The sequence below is a fragment of the Verticillium alfalfae genome, genomic scaffold (assembly GCF_000150825.1).
Source record: "Verticillium alfalfae VaMs.102 supercont1.6 genomic scaffold, whole genome shotgun sequence".
In the NCBI taxonomy this organism is placed as follows: domain Eukaryota; kingdom Fungi; phylum Ascomycota; class Sordariomycetes; order Glomerellales; family Plectosphaerellaceae; genus Verticillium; species Verticillium alfalfae.
Genome location: NW_003315033.1, coordinates 2,160,555 through 2,175,218, shown reverse-complemented (window position 1 = coordinate 2,175,218; position 14,664 = coordinate 2,160,555). Strand labels below are relative to the sequence as shown.

The 14,664-nt window shown below is 56.8% G+C and overlaps 4 protein-coding genes and 1 non-coding gene across 5 annotated transcripts in view; 4 read left to right on the top strand and 1 right to left on the bottom strand.

Moving 5' to 3' along the window:
* Window positions 1-1,456: 1,456 nt before the first annotated feature.
* On the top strand, window positions 1,457-3,606 carry VDBG_05786 (hypothetical protein; the record flags this gene model as incomplete). Its single annotated transcript, XM_003004627.1, has 2 exons — window positions 1,457-2,578; window positions 2,639-3,606. 2 exons carry the CDS (start codon window positions 1,626-1,628, stop codon window positions 2,865-2,867), a joined length of 1,182 nt encoding a protein of 393 aa, XP_003004673.1.
* A 3,206-nt stretch (window positions 3,607-6,812) lies between these two features.
* VDBG_05785 (conserved hypothetical protein) lies at window positions 6,813-9,277 on the top strand (the record flags this gene model as incomplete). Its single annotated transcript, XM_003004626.1, has 2 exons — window positions 6,813-7,026; window positions 7,086-9,277. 2 exons carry the CDS (start codon window positions 6,813-6,815, stop codon window positions 9,275-9,277), a joined length of 2,406 nt encoding a protein of 801 aa, XP_003004672.1.
* A 1,795-nt stretch (window positions 9,278-11,072) lies between these two features.
* VDBG_05784 (2-hydroxyacid dehydrogenase) lies at window positions 11,073-12,343 on the top strand (the record flags this gene model as incomplete). Its single annotated transcript, XM_003004625.1, has 4 exons — window positions 11,073-11,235; window positions 11,300-11,650; window positions 11,705-11,924; window positions 11,998-12,343. 4 exons carry the CDS (start codon window positions 11,073-11,075, stop codon window positions 12,341-12,343), a joined length of 1,080 nt encoding a protein of 359 aa, XP_003004671.1.
* Window positions 12,344-13,405: 1,062 nt separating this feature from the next.
* On the bottom strand, window positions 13,406-13,477 carry VDBG_15121. The gene has a single exon. It is a non-coding gene; the product is annotated as a tRNA-Glu (tRNA).
* Window positions 13,478-14,412: 935 nt separating this feature from the next.
* The window catches only part of VDBG_05783 (predicted protein), a gene marked incomplete at both ends in the record, with an annotated part of 831 nt that continues 579 nt past the window's right edge, over window positions 14,413-14,664 (top strand). The window contains one exon of the mRNA XM_003004624.1: window positions 14,413-14,587. Within this exon, the coding sequence (XP_003004670.1) occupies window positions 14,413-14,587 (175 nt within the window). The remainder of the gene's footprint in view (window positions 14,588-14,664) is intronic.

The window sequence follows — 14,664 nt, the reverse complement described above, 5'->3', positions numbered from 1 at the left end:
TGTCTGATTGTCTGTAAGTGCTCGGTACGACAACTTTTCGCTTGCCCCATCTAGCCGCGCCACGACACGCTCTGTGCCTGCATCGCGATCTCGCATCGCTTCTCCCTCCTTCACGCTATTCTTTCGTCAATGCTCTATCCGAACCTTCAATGGCGATATCGCCCCATCGTCGCCTGGCCGTCAGTCAGAGACATCCGAGTCGTCCCCAGTCGAATCGAACGCCCACCGTCTTTGCGTATACACGGCCCTTGGCCTTCAGTCTCTATTGTTCTCCCTCCTTCACCTGCCTCCTCGTCCCCCCTCTGTTACATTCACATCTCCACAGACGGCCAGACAAGTAAGTGAACAATTTCTGTTGAAGGAGCATAGCGGTTCCTGCAGGTACCTTGCTTCTGTCTCACGAGCATGCATGGGTAGCAGGAAGGGGTAGAGCAAAAAGCCAGAGAAGAGGCCAAGAGACTTCGAGAGCAAAAGAGAGTCGACAGGGGAGGGAGGGTGTGTGTGCTTCAACACACCCCGAGCAGGGGTATCGTCAGAAAAACAGGGGAGGGGGGCGTGTGATAGCATTGTCGTTGACAAGGGCCCTTCCCCTCGTCCACCGTGCAGGCCCCTCCCCAGTCCCTCTGGTCCCGAGAGAAAGGTCGCTACCCTCCATCCCATGTCCACCCGCAGCCAGGCTGTGCGTGATGCCATCCGTCCAGGACCAGGTCGGCTCGAAATACACCGTCTGCCACACGGTCTTCTTTACAAGGTCTTTTTTGGTCACCAAACGTAGTCCAGTGGCTATATTCGCCCCCCCCAGAAAAAAAACGGACAGTACCAGAGAGATGCCGCACGGCAGCACTTTGTTGTCGATATGCTCGCCGTTCGAAACGGCTTCAACACTTGATTGATTCGTGAGTACCTTTCATGGTTCGCCTTCCTTGCTTGCCATGCTCTGCTCGCTTTTCTGGGTGTGTTACGTTCGTTCACCCTTCTCTCCAGACTATGGCAATCCATCGGCGGGGCATATCTGAACTGGCGTGCGCCCAGTGATCGGCCACGACATATTGCTTTCCCAAGGGAACAGCGAAACAAACGGCGCGCCCTCTTGTGCGAACCATCTCTGCCCATGCGGTCCTGCGGGCGATAGTCAGCCATCGACTCAGTCAACTTAGATTAGAGCTTCTCACCCTTCCTCCTACCTTACTCCACACACCCGCGTCTTTATTGCCCACCCCTACCTTTACCGTCACCCCTTCCTTCGAATGCCCCTTCGGTCAGTTGGGCTACCGCGTACGTAGCCTCGATACATTCCACTCTGGGGCTCTCGTGTCTCTCCTTCGGCTGTATTGCCGCCCACTATTACCCCATTTCGTGAAGATAGTCCCGTCCATCAGCTTCTCAGGGCGTCATCTTCATCTCTCCACTCCTTGGGCTCTTCCTTTCATATATCTTTAGAGAGCCCCGTCTCGTCAGGAACGCTCCCATCATCCCATCATTCTTAACCAGTATCCGTTCCTGGACAACCTCGTCTTCGACAGTCGTCAAGTCTCTTCCTTACACAAACATTCATACACACATACACAGGGAGACCAACAGACCTGCACACACACCAAATCTCCTCACGCTCTCTTCAAATCACAATGATCCCCTCGTCGTGGTCCCATGAACAGGGCAGCTCCATCGACATTATGGATGCTTGCTTCGTCCGTGATCCCAGCTTCGACTTCAACACTCCCTTGCTCAGCAGCAGCTCTGCTTCCTCACCGACCTACGACTCCTGCGATCCCTTCACTCCTCGGTCTGGACGATCTACTCCCCACGCCTCCGCAGTTGATTTCAGCGAATCCTTCTCTTCTCACGGTTCATTCAGCTTTGAGCCTGCCGCGGCTGCCATGCCGATACACCACAAGAACCACAGCCACCAACACTATCACAGAGCCGGCACCATGGACATGCCTCTTCAGTACTCTGCTTCCATGCCTCTCACACCCAGCCGCCGCCACTTCTCTGGCATAGACATTGACTACAATACGATGCTTCAGGCCACACTTAACCAGCAGTGCATGACCACCATGTCACCCGTACAGGCCACCATGATGGACCAGTATGCCTCTATGCCCCAGGATCTCCAGTCCTCCCCCTTCACGATGCCCACTCCCAGTCGCTCTCTTCCCAGCTCTACACCAAATCACGCCGTCAACATGTGGCCTTGCAACGAGAGCCCCATCATGATGTTTGGCAACCATGGCACGCCATCCCCCTCTCCTCTCCAGTCCATGTCGATGAAGCGCGATCACGACTCACCCTCACCTCCTCCATCGAGGTCCTTCCGTCGTCGTACTATGACCGAGGCGCAGCGGAGGACGATGGCTCTTCAGAGGCACCAGAGTGAGATGATGTACCGTAGCCAGCACGACTCGGAGGCCATGGCACAGCTCAGGTCCATGAAGCTTGACCACCACTCTGCAGAGGATGAGCTCGACTCTGTCTACGTCGACCGCCGCGTGGTTCCCCGTCCTCGCGAGAGGTGCGACTTCATGGGGTGCCGCAAGACATACCAGAAGAAGGAGCACTTGAAGAGGCACCAGAGGGCGTAAGTTCCAACCATGCATCCAAACCGAACTATCGAGAGTGACCAACTAACAAATCACAGCGCCCATGGCATTGGTGGTACTCCTGAGATGCACACCTGCCCTGCTGATGGTTGCCACAAGGTCTTCAAGGACCGTTTCGACAACTTCAAGCAGCACCTCCGCATTCACAAGGACGGCAAGAGCACAAGGACGCCATACAACGAAGAGGCAGCTCAGATGTACGACGAGTTGTGCAAGCAAAGCAAGACCCGCAACACGAAGAAGGGTCTCAGGACTGCCAAGGCCTAGCAACAGTCTTTCTTCGTCACTTCACATGCTGTTTTGGCGCCCGGCCTCGCCACCTTTTACTTCGTTTCGCTTCTGGCCCACCAACTCCTCCCTTTCCACCTTGATCAACCCCCCCTGCCACACATAATCGCAACCAAAGAAGCAAACACACGCACACACAACTACGCAAAGCCGCATCAATTCGGACACGAAACACGCTCACCACATTCTCAACATCGTCATTCACATCTTCAAATACCATGTACTAATTCTTGCTGTACTCGTCACACGGCGCAATTGGACATTTTTTTTCTCTCTTTCCGTTACGGGGCCTTTTAGTGGCCGGTGCATAATCTTAGGGCTTGGTGGAAGAGAGAGGGGAGAGTATGTGCAGCCGGAACTGATTTTCTCAATCTTTTTTTTTTTTTATTTCCTATGGGGAAAAGGGACATACTTTCTGATTTTCTGGGCTTGATCTCAATCTCCTCACTGCAGACGAATACGCGGGAGGAAATACCAAGACCATTTTTGGGGCGAGGATGGAAAGGCGGCAAGACGGAAAAAACGGGGTTTCTACATTACGGGGTTGCATGGATCATTTTCCTTTCAGCTCACCCACAATCGGCGGGGGCATAGACAGAGACTCGCAACGGACATTTGAGAGTCGGTGAATGGCAAGAGTCGCGGGGTATAGGTGGAAAGCATTATTGTCGTCACGGTAGTCGGGCAAGATAGAGACAAATTTACGGCTTTGCGCATGGCAGACCAAAACCCCGAATACTGCCGCTAGTGAACCTTGTGCCATGGGCAAAATTCCATGCGCATTTCCGAAAACACCCTCACCGCGCCCACGTCTCCATTTTCTCTGCAACTGTGTTGCCTTATTTGGAGCGCAAAGAACTCAACATGGGGCGGAAATTCGCAACATTCGTCCCCAGCAGCCATCTGCTCGGAGCGGCCAGAACTACCTGTAGTCATGAGACCCTCGGGCTGGGCGAACCTAGCAGTGCCCCCCCCCCCCTCCCCTACCCCTGCGCTTCCAGGACCTACGCCACCCACCTCTACCCCTGGCCCATATCGCGCCCTAGACGGGCACCAGGCAGGGCTTGTCCTACATGGAGCAAAGATCGCCTCGGTGGCACTGCCTGGCATGTCTGAGATTCGTAGCTCAAATCCCGATAGTCCCGAGACAGGCTTCCTTTTTTCCAAGGAAGCCTCACCTGCGGTTCGTTCGACCTTATTGCTGAGGGCGCCACGAAAACCCCACCCAGGTCCCCTTCTCAGGACCTCTCTCCCGCTGTAGTCGCTCAACAACACACCAACTCCGCTTAACCGCGGGCCGTAGTGGGCGGCCCCATGATGTCTCATTCATGTCAATCAGCACTGGATGCCGGTCTGGAGCACCGGAGAGCCTTCCTCAGTCTCGCTTTCTCTTCGTGGCTAGCCGCCCCCCCCCCCTCGCGTACGACACCCGTTCCACCACCTCCTCCGTTGCGTACCACTGGTGGAGCACTTTGCCCACCCAAGGCCTCCGGAGGGAATGGTGCTTTCGCCGATGAGGACAGGGACGGACGGGGAAAGCCACCCGTGACGCTGTGATGTGTAGCGTCAGGGCGGCGGGCGGGGCCCGGGAGACGAGGTTTCCGTATTCCTCGGCATGCCGGACGACGTAGGTGGACGTACGTTGTCGCTGTCAGAAGTTGAGCTGTCAGTTTTCAACACTATGTTGCTCACTTTTCCTCACTTTTTCCGCGCCTCTTTCAACCCCTTTCGTCGCGCGAGCCTAGATGCTCACGATCGTTGAGCTATGATGAAGTTTTGTACTTTTTTTTTTCTTTTTACTTGCCTCACCCCCTCTCCCTCTTCCTCCCGTTGGAGAGCTCTCATTCATGGGCTGCATCCATTTTCAGCCCAGCCAGATCTGCTGTGCAGCCACGAGACCAGGTAGAGGCACGCTCGCTCCCCGCCTCCGAAGCGATCGGTGTGGGATCCACGTCTCTCGGGGAAGGCTTCCCAGATCAGCTACAATGGATATGACGAAGCCATCACGGGGACTAGGTTGTCGCTGCCGCGGGGTACCTTCCTTGAGTGAATACGGGACGAATAGGCTAGGGGTTGGTCGAGGCGTTCCACTCACCGGCGGCCGTTCAGCCCACTGCACGTTCTGCGCGCGTTAGGGGGAATGCAAGTTTCTCGGGGGCTCCTCCCCTTGGTGGTGTGGCCCCCCATCGTCAGCCAGGCCTTTCCCTCTTGTGGGAGCGCGTGCTGGACGGAAGCTCGTGACATGTCAGAAGGGGATCGGGGAACCCTCAGTGTAACACACCAACCCTCCCTCTTCGCCCGAGGTACCTACTGTTTACCTGACTACCTGACTACCTGACTACCCACCCCATCCTACCGCTGACGGAGCATCCATTCCTCGATCTAGGCCGAACCTGCAGTAGCTCGAGATCTGTGGGCAGCAGTGCTGCAGATCATTACATGGCTCGACACTACTTGGAGCGAGGGAAGGCTGGCCAGATCGCATATCGGGGTGGACTGGTGACCATTGCGTCAACGTCAGGGTCACCTAGCGGTGCTCTTGTATTGTCAATACATCGTTTGTGCATCGTCCCGCGTGTTGCTCACCACGGTGTGCGTTTGTCGCGTCAGCCTGACCTCCTGAACTTATTCTCGAAGTGTGCTGGAAGAATATAGTGCAACCCACCATGCGCCTTTGTCTGCATACTCTCGGTTTTCGCCGATGGAGGTGACACGCAACCGGGGGAAGGGCCAGCAGTTTGTGCAACCACACGCAGGTGATGCGTGTCGTCGATCTTGAGGCAGGTAAGGTAAGGTACCTTGAGCTAGGTACCTTGGGTGTCGTCCTCGATGAGATGGTTGGGCGAATGATGTGCACAGGGGTTCCTCGGGCGCGCCTTCCCAGTGGCGTCAGGGGCGCTGGGGCCCTGCACCGCGATTTGGGTTTAGGGGCATCTGGGGGGGGATCTGGGGAGTTCTTGCCGGTTGTCTTCGCTGCGCTCGATCCAGCAGAGGGTGGGTCTATCAGAGGGCTGTGGCCAATGGACAGCTACATCTGCAGCCCTGTCAAGCCACCTGATTCATCCAATGCTGTGAGCGCCCATGCCGTGGACGGAGAGCTTCAGCTGTGGCGTGGTCGTGCTTCCCCACCGTGATTCGCTGCACTCTGTCAAATGACAGCAGCCGCAGGTCTCTCCTGCTCCCAGTTCCTCCATCTTTGGGGCCTCAATCAGCAATGCTTCAGGGCTTCAGGGAAGTGGCCAGGCCCTGCCTCTGCTGAAGCACCTGAAGCCCCTGCTCCAGCCCGGCGCCCGCTGAGAGCCATGGCCGAGGCAGGCGTCTGGTTTGTCCCAAAACCTATCGCCATCGTCCAAACACATCCATTGTCGCCGCCTCTTCATATCAGCAGAGTCCAGCTCAAATGCCCAAGACCAGACCGAGGCCCTGATGGATTCGCACCCTCCCCACCCACCCTCTATCATGACGCTTCGTCGATTCGCCGAGACCATGCCAGCCAAGTGACTGACTGACCGACCGACTGACCGATCGACCCCCTCGTTGACCGTTGACATCAATCGAAACGTCAAGTCAGCCTCGAGCCTCGAATCGCGCCATCATCTGCGCCATCATTCTCCCTCATCCCAATACACCCAACCCAAACATTGTTCGACCGCTCTTCGAACAACCCATCCCTATCCCTGTCAGCAGGGAACTCCCAAACATCGTTCTGCCATTGTTCCATGCAGGTCATCGCCTGCGGCTCCCTGTTGTAACCCTCTTCCTGCCTAGCCTCGCTGCACGCGCCACAGCCAACGCCCACACCACCATTTGCATCGCACACTCAGCGATTGTTGCGGGCACAAGCAAGTACAAGAGCGGCGGAGGCGTGAGAGCAATCAACCAGAGACGCCTACTCTCGTCGCTGACGAGGCTTTCCCAATCGTCATGGTGCATCGGCAAGACCGCCACCAGCAGCCGCCCTCCTACCAGGATGCCATCAGCCGCCTCGACTGGCTGGCGTTGGTCGCGCCCTATGTCGCTGTCACCGACTATCCTCACCTTTGTTCTGTGAACAGTCACTTCTGCAGCGTCTTTGCGCCCCGGTTGTGGAACGATCCGCTGCGAACGGTGCGAGTGCTTGGTCTCGAGCCGAGTCACGGTTAGTCCTCAGCGTGCAATCTGTCTCTGCGTCTCGCTACATGCCGCTCACATGCTCAGACCTCGACTGGTACTTTCACTTCGTCTTCGTCCGTGCACCTCGAACAAGGCCTTCCGTCCTGCGCCTTGTGACCGTGCTCGACTTTCGCGACTTCGCCAAGGATAATACTCAGTTTTCGAGCGATGACAGCCCAAAGACCGTTCCGGAAACGTTTAGGAGGCTGCCAACACTATTTCCCCGTCTTCGATGCATCCTTTTAGACGGTCACGTCGAGGCTGACCCAGCCTCGTTGGCAGCGACTCATGCCCGTGGCGGCATCCTCCAACCCCTCTTGCTGAGCATTGCCGACTGCGATGCCCACTTGTCCATGTCCTTCTTCACTTCCGGTTTCCTCCGCAACATAGTGTATCTTAACGTGTCGTGCCTGCCCGGGTCTCTCCAGAGTCTATTGACCACGGCACAGGCACCCGGTGGATTGCCCCACCTGAGGATCCTCAAGGCTAAAGGCCGAGAACTCGATGATAGCGCGGTCGAATCGTTATGCGAAGCCTTCCGGCGACAACTCTGGAGCTTTGACCTCAGCGACAACAAGTTGAGCAACAGCATTGTTGCTGCTCTATCTACCATGCATGCCGGCGCGACGTCATTGCGCACTGATGCACACTTTGAGGTCGAGGGCACGCTGCTGAGGTCAGCTGACCCAGGTGATGATTCGTACGGACCGTTCATGTTCATCCGGGAGTCCGATGTCAGCGCCGAGTTTTGCCATCCAGACCGGTACTTCGCCGATGCCCCCGCTTATTCAGTCGACGGTGTCCACGGCCATGACTCGGTTCGTTCTGACGGTCGCGCCACGCTCAGGACTGACGCGGCCGCTAGCATCAAGACAGTTCTCGCCGGCGGCTTGGACCACCCGGCGCCAGACGATGCCCAGCTCACTCAGCTCGACGTTTGCGCGGCGCCGTATGGCCTGACTCATCTCGACCTGACTGGAAACCGACTGACTTCTTTGGGTGTCGACAAGCTGCTGCGCACGACACCTGGCCAGCTGAAATCCCTGGCCTGCGACGCGCCGTTGCTGGAAACCTATGGCGTACCCTGGCCGAGTGCATGGCCCAAGGGGACCAAGATGTATGGTATCTTGGGATTAGCCCACATGTTCCGCCCCGTCTTCTCGTCCAACCTCCAAGCCCTCCGCATACATCACTCGTTCGTCACACAGATACCAACACTTGAGACCACCGGCATGTCAACAATGGCCCGCCTCTGGTTCGCCGAGACGATGATCCGCGATTTCTCCGAGTTGGCCTATCCACAGGCCTTTGCGCCCGATATGAACCCACGGCTGACGTCCCTGACGCTCACCAAGATCCCTCGGCGCTCAGTCGGACCGTTGACCTCGAAGCTGACCCACTTCTTGAGGCTCGCTGCCCTCCAGGAGCAGGCGATTGGTGTCACCAGCCCATCCGCCCGCCGCCGCCGCAGCCCTGCCGTGCTCCGCGGCATACGGCATATTCGCCTTGAATTCGAGACTGATCCTGTAGAGGATCCCGCCGGCTGGTCCGACGAAGATGACCTCGACGCCAATCGGCTCATGGACATGGGCATTGAGGAGGGCTTCAGCTTCTTCCAGAACGAGAACATTGTGCCCAGGCCGGAGCTGCCCCCACGGCCCATGGCTGCCGCCCCGCACATGACCTCAGCATCCGAGACGTCAGCCGCTGTCCCCCCAAGTGCCGGCACGGCCCCTTCGGCCCGATTCAAGCACGAGCCATACACTCCAAACACCAGCGAGTACGTATCCCACACGCTGAGATGGGCGGGCAAACCCTACGAAGCTCGCGTTTGGATCGGCAACGGTGTCCCAGGCACCTCTGCCGCCGTCAACGCGTACATGACGGCGCTGTGGGACCCGGCGATGAGGACCGGCATCGTCGGACCCGCTACCCCGGCACACGTCAAGGCGGGCGTCCCGGCCGGCGCGCTCCTGTTCTACGCTGCTTGGAATGCGATTGTGGTCCCAAAAGCTGCTCGTACGCCAAGCAAGGCCGAGGTGCACAATATGCACGACGTCATTACAGCACTCAAAGCCCACCGCCTCAAGACACGAGCTGCGTACGAGAAGGCAAGAGACAGGGCCGGCACAGACAAGGGGGCTGCTGCAGAGCCCCATCTGTTCTGGTCGGGAAAGCTCGAGGTGGTGACGCAGCAGAGCATGGCTCACTATCGGTCGTCACGATACTGGAGATGAAGGTTTCATGCCATGACTTGGACCGCGTCCGACAGTTGACGGTAGCCCCAGACTACATTGTTTGTTTTTCCTCCTGTGGTTCGATGAAACGGGCAGCCGTCGGTAGAGCCGTCCTCTTTTCTCCCGTATGGAGCTGCAATGTGTCAGGAGAGGCTTCTGACATGGTGCAATACAACAACGCTGGCAGCCGACAAATGGCCCAGTCGAATCACCGTGGCTTCCTTGACAGATCACTGCTGCCAGGCGAGGCGAAGCGACCGCCTAAACTATCAAAGCGGGAAAAAGCAAAGCTTGCGTGCGATCTTTGCGCAACCGACTTCAGCTGAACGCCAGGCGCGCCCACTTCGCATCCAATAGCGGGTCTGCGAATCTTCAGCTGGCTGCGCGATCATTCTGGGGTCATCAACACGATCGGCCTCGCCGGGTTACAGGGGAACAGACCGATCGTCAATTCTAAGGGGTGGCCGTGTCCCATGTTCATTTCGGTCATATGGGGAAAGCTTTCAAATTCGGTCTTCAATCCATCGACTTTGCCCACCCCCCCTGGACGCCGCCCCGGGACGCTAACCTGGCGATCTAGTGTCTCGCCCTGAGCACCCTGTCTCTGACCTGCATTGGTGTTCTTGGCAGCTCAACTGTCGACACACCCTCCTAGGTAGACTGCCTGGGGTGGGGGCTCAATGAGCAAATCAAAGACAGGTTCAGCAGTCCGGCAAACAGGGCGAGAGAAGCAAGTTGTCACGGCTGGGCTCAACCCCTGAGGGGACCACGCGAGCGGCTGCAAGACAGGCGAGACAGTCAAGGTCGTGCGAGACATAGGCCGCTCTCCATGACAGGACATCACGTCCATCTTGTCTCGAGCTTGGGGCAAGGCACGGAGAAGATTCCCCGCTACGAGGTCAGCGTCAGTAGAGACATGTCTTGGTGAGAATAGGGTCTGACTGGGAGCTGGCATTGTTCTCGCACATATAGTCGCGGGTCCCCTCTTTCTGTTTCTTCGTTGCGATCGAGAAATCGCCTGCTCATCGACAGCCTGCTCCTTGGTTTTTCATGTCGGACGACAGATCTGCCGTGCAACCAGCCCCTACGGGTAGATCTCTCCGTGAGACTTTTCTTTGCAAGACATTCAGGGTCATGTTCATTTGGGACCTTGTCGGAATTGACTTGTCGATGCAGTGAAAGCCACCTGTTCTGATGCCCATTATCTTTCTCGATCGCAGTTTGCGATGTCTGCTTTTCTTGACGAAAGAAGGAAGAGTTGACCTCTCCCAGTCGCCGAGGTCAGGGTTCTGGTCGTGTGACTCGATCCCACGATTGAGTTCGAGATGGCTGCTGTGGCACTCCCACATGTTTAATTGACAGATGCGTGTGTTGGCTTGTTTGTTATTGTTCGGCAGACGCCCGAAAAGATATGGGACAGGGACAACCAACCTGCAGGGACGCATCGGACTCGGAATTCCCCAGGCCCGGCTCGCGCATGACCACAACTGTGCCGGCCGACGGGATGCTATCGGCATCATGACGCCGGGCCGCCCGTTCCAATTGAGAATTGGCTATTCTCGCAATGCGATAGTTGGTTGTGTTCTGCGCCTCTGGCTTACGATGTGCGGGGTTATCAGGCCTCGGAGGATTTCTGACCTCACGTCATCCCGACCTCGCGGCACGGCATACTTGCTGATCAAGCAATATCGCCCGGTGTTGGACACGCATCTGTACACCACGTCAACTCGGCATGTTCTCTCGCGCTTCTCTCTCAAATACCAAGCCCTCATAGACATTTCCAACATAGACCATCATGAGTGTGCCTTCCATTGAGCGTGTTCTTTTCGCGCTGCCCGTGCCCGAGCCGAAGGAGGCCTTGGCTCGACTAAAACAGAAGTTCCCTCGGATCGAAACAACCTGGATCACGACAGCCGGTCCCGACAAGGCGGGGTGGGGTCCTGGTGAACTTGACAAAGGTGAGCTGCCTCGACAGCCTGTTGGACTGATGCCATTCGAGATCTTCATCTAACATGGCGGTAGCCATCTTCGCCGACAAGACAGTCCTTGTCACCCTCTCTGCCCTACCTCCTACAGCCGCAGATGCTCCCAAACTCAAGTTTATACACTTTGCCGGGTCTGGCACAAATCATATCGCGGGCCATCCCATCCTGACTGATTCTACCATCCCGTTGACCAACTCGCGGGGCGTCGCTGGCCCACCCATTGCTGAATGGGTCGTCATGACGGCCCTGGTGCACAACCACAAGTATAATTACCTTAACGAATTGCAACGGGAGTCAACATGGGGCGGCCTCAACGACTTTTGGTCCGTTCGCGACGTTGTTGGCCAACGTATCGGCATCCTCGGCTACGGCGCCATTGGGCGGCAAGGTCAGTAGTATTCTCTGTAGAGACTTCTGCCGGAGGCTGGCTGACGATGAACAGTCGGCCGTATCGCCAAAGCTCTGGGCATGGATGTCGTCGCTTTCACAGCGACGCCCAAAGATACCCCCGAGAAGAGGAAGGACATAGGTTACATTGTGCCCGGCACCGGCGACCCTGAAGGAGAGTACCCCTCCGCGTGGCACCATGGCCTCGATAGGGCCTCTCTGCACGAATTCCTAAAGCAGGACCTTGATATCATTGTCGTCGCCCTGCCCTTGACGTGCGTATAGCAGTCCTCATCAGTGGACCACTTCACCCAGTCCATGGGGCCTGACCGCTGACCTCGTGAACAGCGACCAGACAAGACACCTCTTTTCCGCTGACGAGTTTGAGATACTCGCGAGTCGCAAAGCTTTCGTGAGCAACATTTCGCGCGGCGCGATTCTCGACCAGGATGCCCTCGTCGCTGCCCTCGAGTCGGGCAAGCTGCGCGGCGCGGCGCTCGACGTGACGGATCCGGAGCCGCTGCCGGCCGATCACCCGCTTTGGAAGGCGCCTAATGTCATCATTACGCCGCATATTAGCTCCATCGTCGGCAACTACACCGAGAGGGTCCTGGGCGTGGTGGAGCTGAACCTCGGGAGGCTGCTTAATGGTGGGGAGCTGGTGAATCTGGTGGATAGAGAGAGGGGTTACTAGGCAACGATTGCGAGGTTACACGGGGCTCTCCGGCCTTGAGGGTTCGGTCGGAATGTTTTTAGACTTTTATCTCATCTTGAAATGCGAGTTTCTCAGACCTTTGAGTGGTGGAAACAGGATTAGAAGTGCGCAGGGCCTCGTATGCATTATGGCAGTGACTGGGATTGGCTCTCCACCAGCCGATGATGCCGGCCAGTCAGCCACGTACGGCCTGCTGAGGTGTACATGTCAGGTCCGTACTATGCCTGGTTCGCAACATGGCAGTGGAAGTGCTGGAATACACAATTGCGACACGAGTATCGACTAACGAGGATGCCGTGCATCGTCCATCATGCTCACATGAGAGTTCGGCCAGGGGCTTGAATGGTTTCACGGCGTACCATTGTCAGCCCCTTCCCTGTCCTCTTTCGATTCGTTACCGTTCTGAAATGCCGTCCAGCTCAGAGAGCAGCAAGCTGGGAAGAAGCTTTCCGATACATCAAATACGTTTGATCCCGCATGGGTCGACGGCATGCTGCCCTGCCTCCGCATATAGCTCAACACGTATACGATGGTCCGGGCTTTGGCGGTGACAACGGGGGCGTGCCACGTGAAAATGCCATAGAGTTTATCTCATTATAGTTGCCCTTGAAACCTATTATCTATTTGTATGCTTGATCAACCTGACAGACTTGACAGGGTGCAAAAATCCATGCAAGGGGAGCCATGCTCCTGCAAGTCATCCGGTGAGGACAATAGTCCCAGTCACGGCATGAGGCGATCCTACTTGAGTGCTGAATGTCCCGTTCAATGAAGCGCCTCGCGCACGCGTGAAGACTTCATTGCGATATACATTCATAGCCATGTCCAGCCTATGCGGAAGTCTGTTCTCGACCCTGTCCATGTTGGCAACGTGGCTCACAACCCATCAACCGTAAAGGTACGATGAACCCATTACCAGGCCCGGCATATACATGTATGCACGCAAAAAGTCACAATCGGAAGACTATTGCGTCCTTTTGGGGGATACCTGGACTAAAATGATCAAGCGCAGGGGCAAAAGCATATCGCCGAAGCGTCTCATTCCGAACCAGGGAATCGAACCCTGAGCCTGACGGTGAGAGCGTCAAATGTTAGCCATTACACCAGTTCGGATGTTGATGAGGAGGTTTATCATGCTTTGGCTCTGATTTTTTTCCACTCACAGTAGGTGGAGACCGTTGCGGGGATCCCGCCTGCCTGGGCCCGAACCTCGAACGAGTGCGAAGAAGCTTCGAAGCGCGACGGGCCAAGTCTTCGCCCCACCAGCTTGTGTGCTCTGCTTCCGCGTCCAGGAACGACATGACAGTTGAACGTTCAAGGAGCGCGTCTCCCAGGAACATGGATTTCTCTAAAGCCACGGCCGACAGCTTCTTGCCACTCAAGCGTCTGACTCGTTGCCGGTGATCAGGTACCATCACAGGTGCAAGGGAGATGGACCCGAGCAAACGGCCCCAAGCGCGGAGGCGGGAGGGACCCCCTCTCTGTATTACATCGCAACCAAGAGAAGAGGCTATCGAGACCCTGGACGCACACCAAGTCGATGGACTGGACGCCGGGTTGTCAAGCTGCCCTAGCGACACACCTCGACCTCAACCCCAACCACAGCAGACCGGCATCATGCATGTGTAGATCCTGACCGCGAGTGAGCCTGTCGGATCTTCCCAGAGAGAGTAAAAGAGTGAGGCAAGACAGAAGTGGTATTCCAGACATCTCTCGGGCCTTTGGCGGGGTCCGTTCACAGGATGTCTTGGGCTTATCGATACCCCAGGCGGTAGCGACGAAGCCCCCATGGGGTCGGCAGGCTGAAACACAACATCTCAGGGTGCTGGAACTGCTCGAGAAGGGCGTTCGAGGAAGGGCGGCTTGGGGAGACAAAGCAGTCATCCGATGTCTGCCAGAGTTTCAATAGTGCGGTCCCGAGATTGCCACTGCTGGTGCAGGATACGGCCAGGGGCCGTGTGCCGCATCGAAGAAATAAAATTGCCGGGCGGCAGACGGACGAGACGGACAGACGGACAGACGGACAGAAGTGACTCAGATTGGTGATGATGGAGCGGCTCTGCGCGCAGAAGTGTAAAACATACCGGAGAGAGCCTGCTGAAGTGCCCAAAACCGCATCCATTGACTTTGCCCCCCCTGAAGACTGCATGCTTTCCCCCAATTTGCTCACCTTGCTGGCCCCCCCCGAGATCAGCGACCTCTCGCATGCAGGACAGCCGATCGGTATTCCTTCTGACATCTCCCAGAACTGCATGTCTTGCTCGTTGTAGGAGCTGGTCAGATACACATGTCCGCCTCCC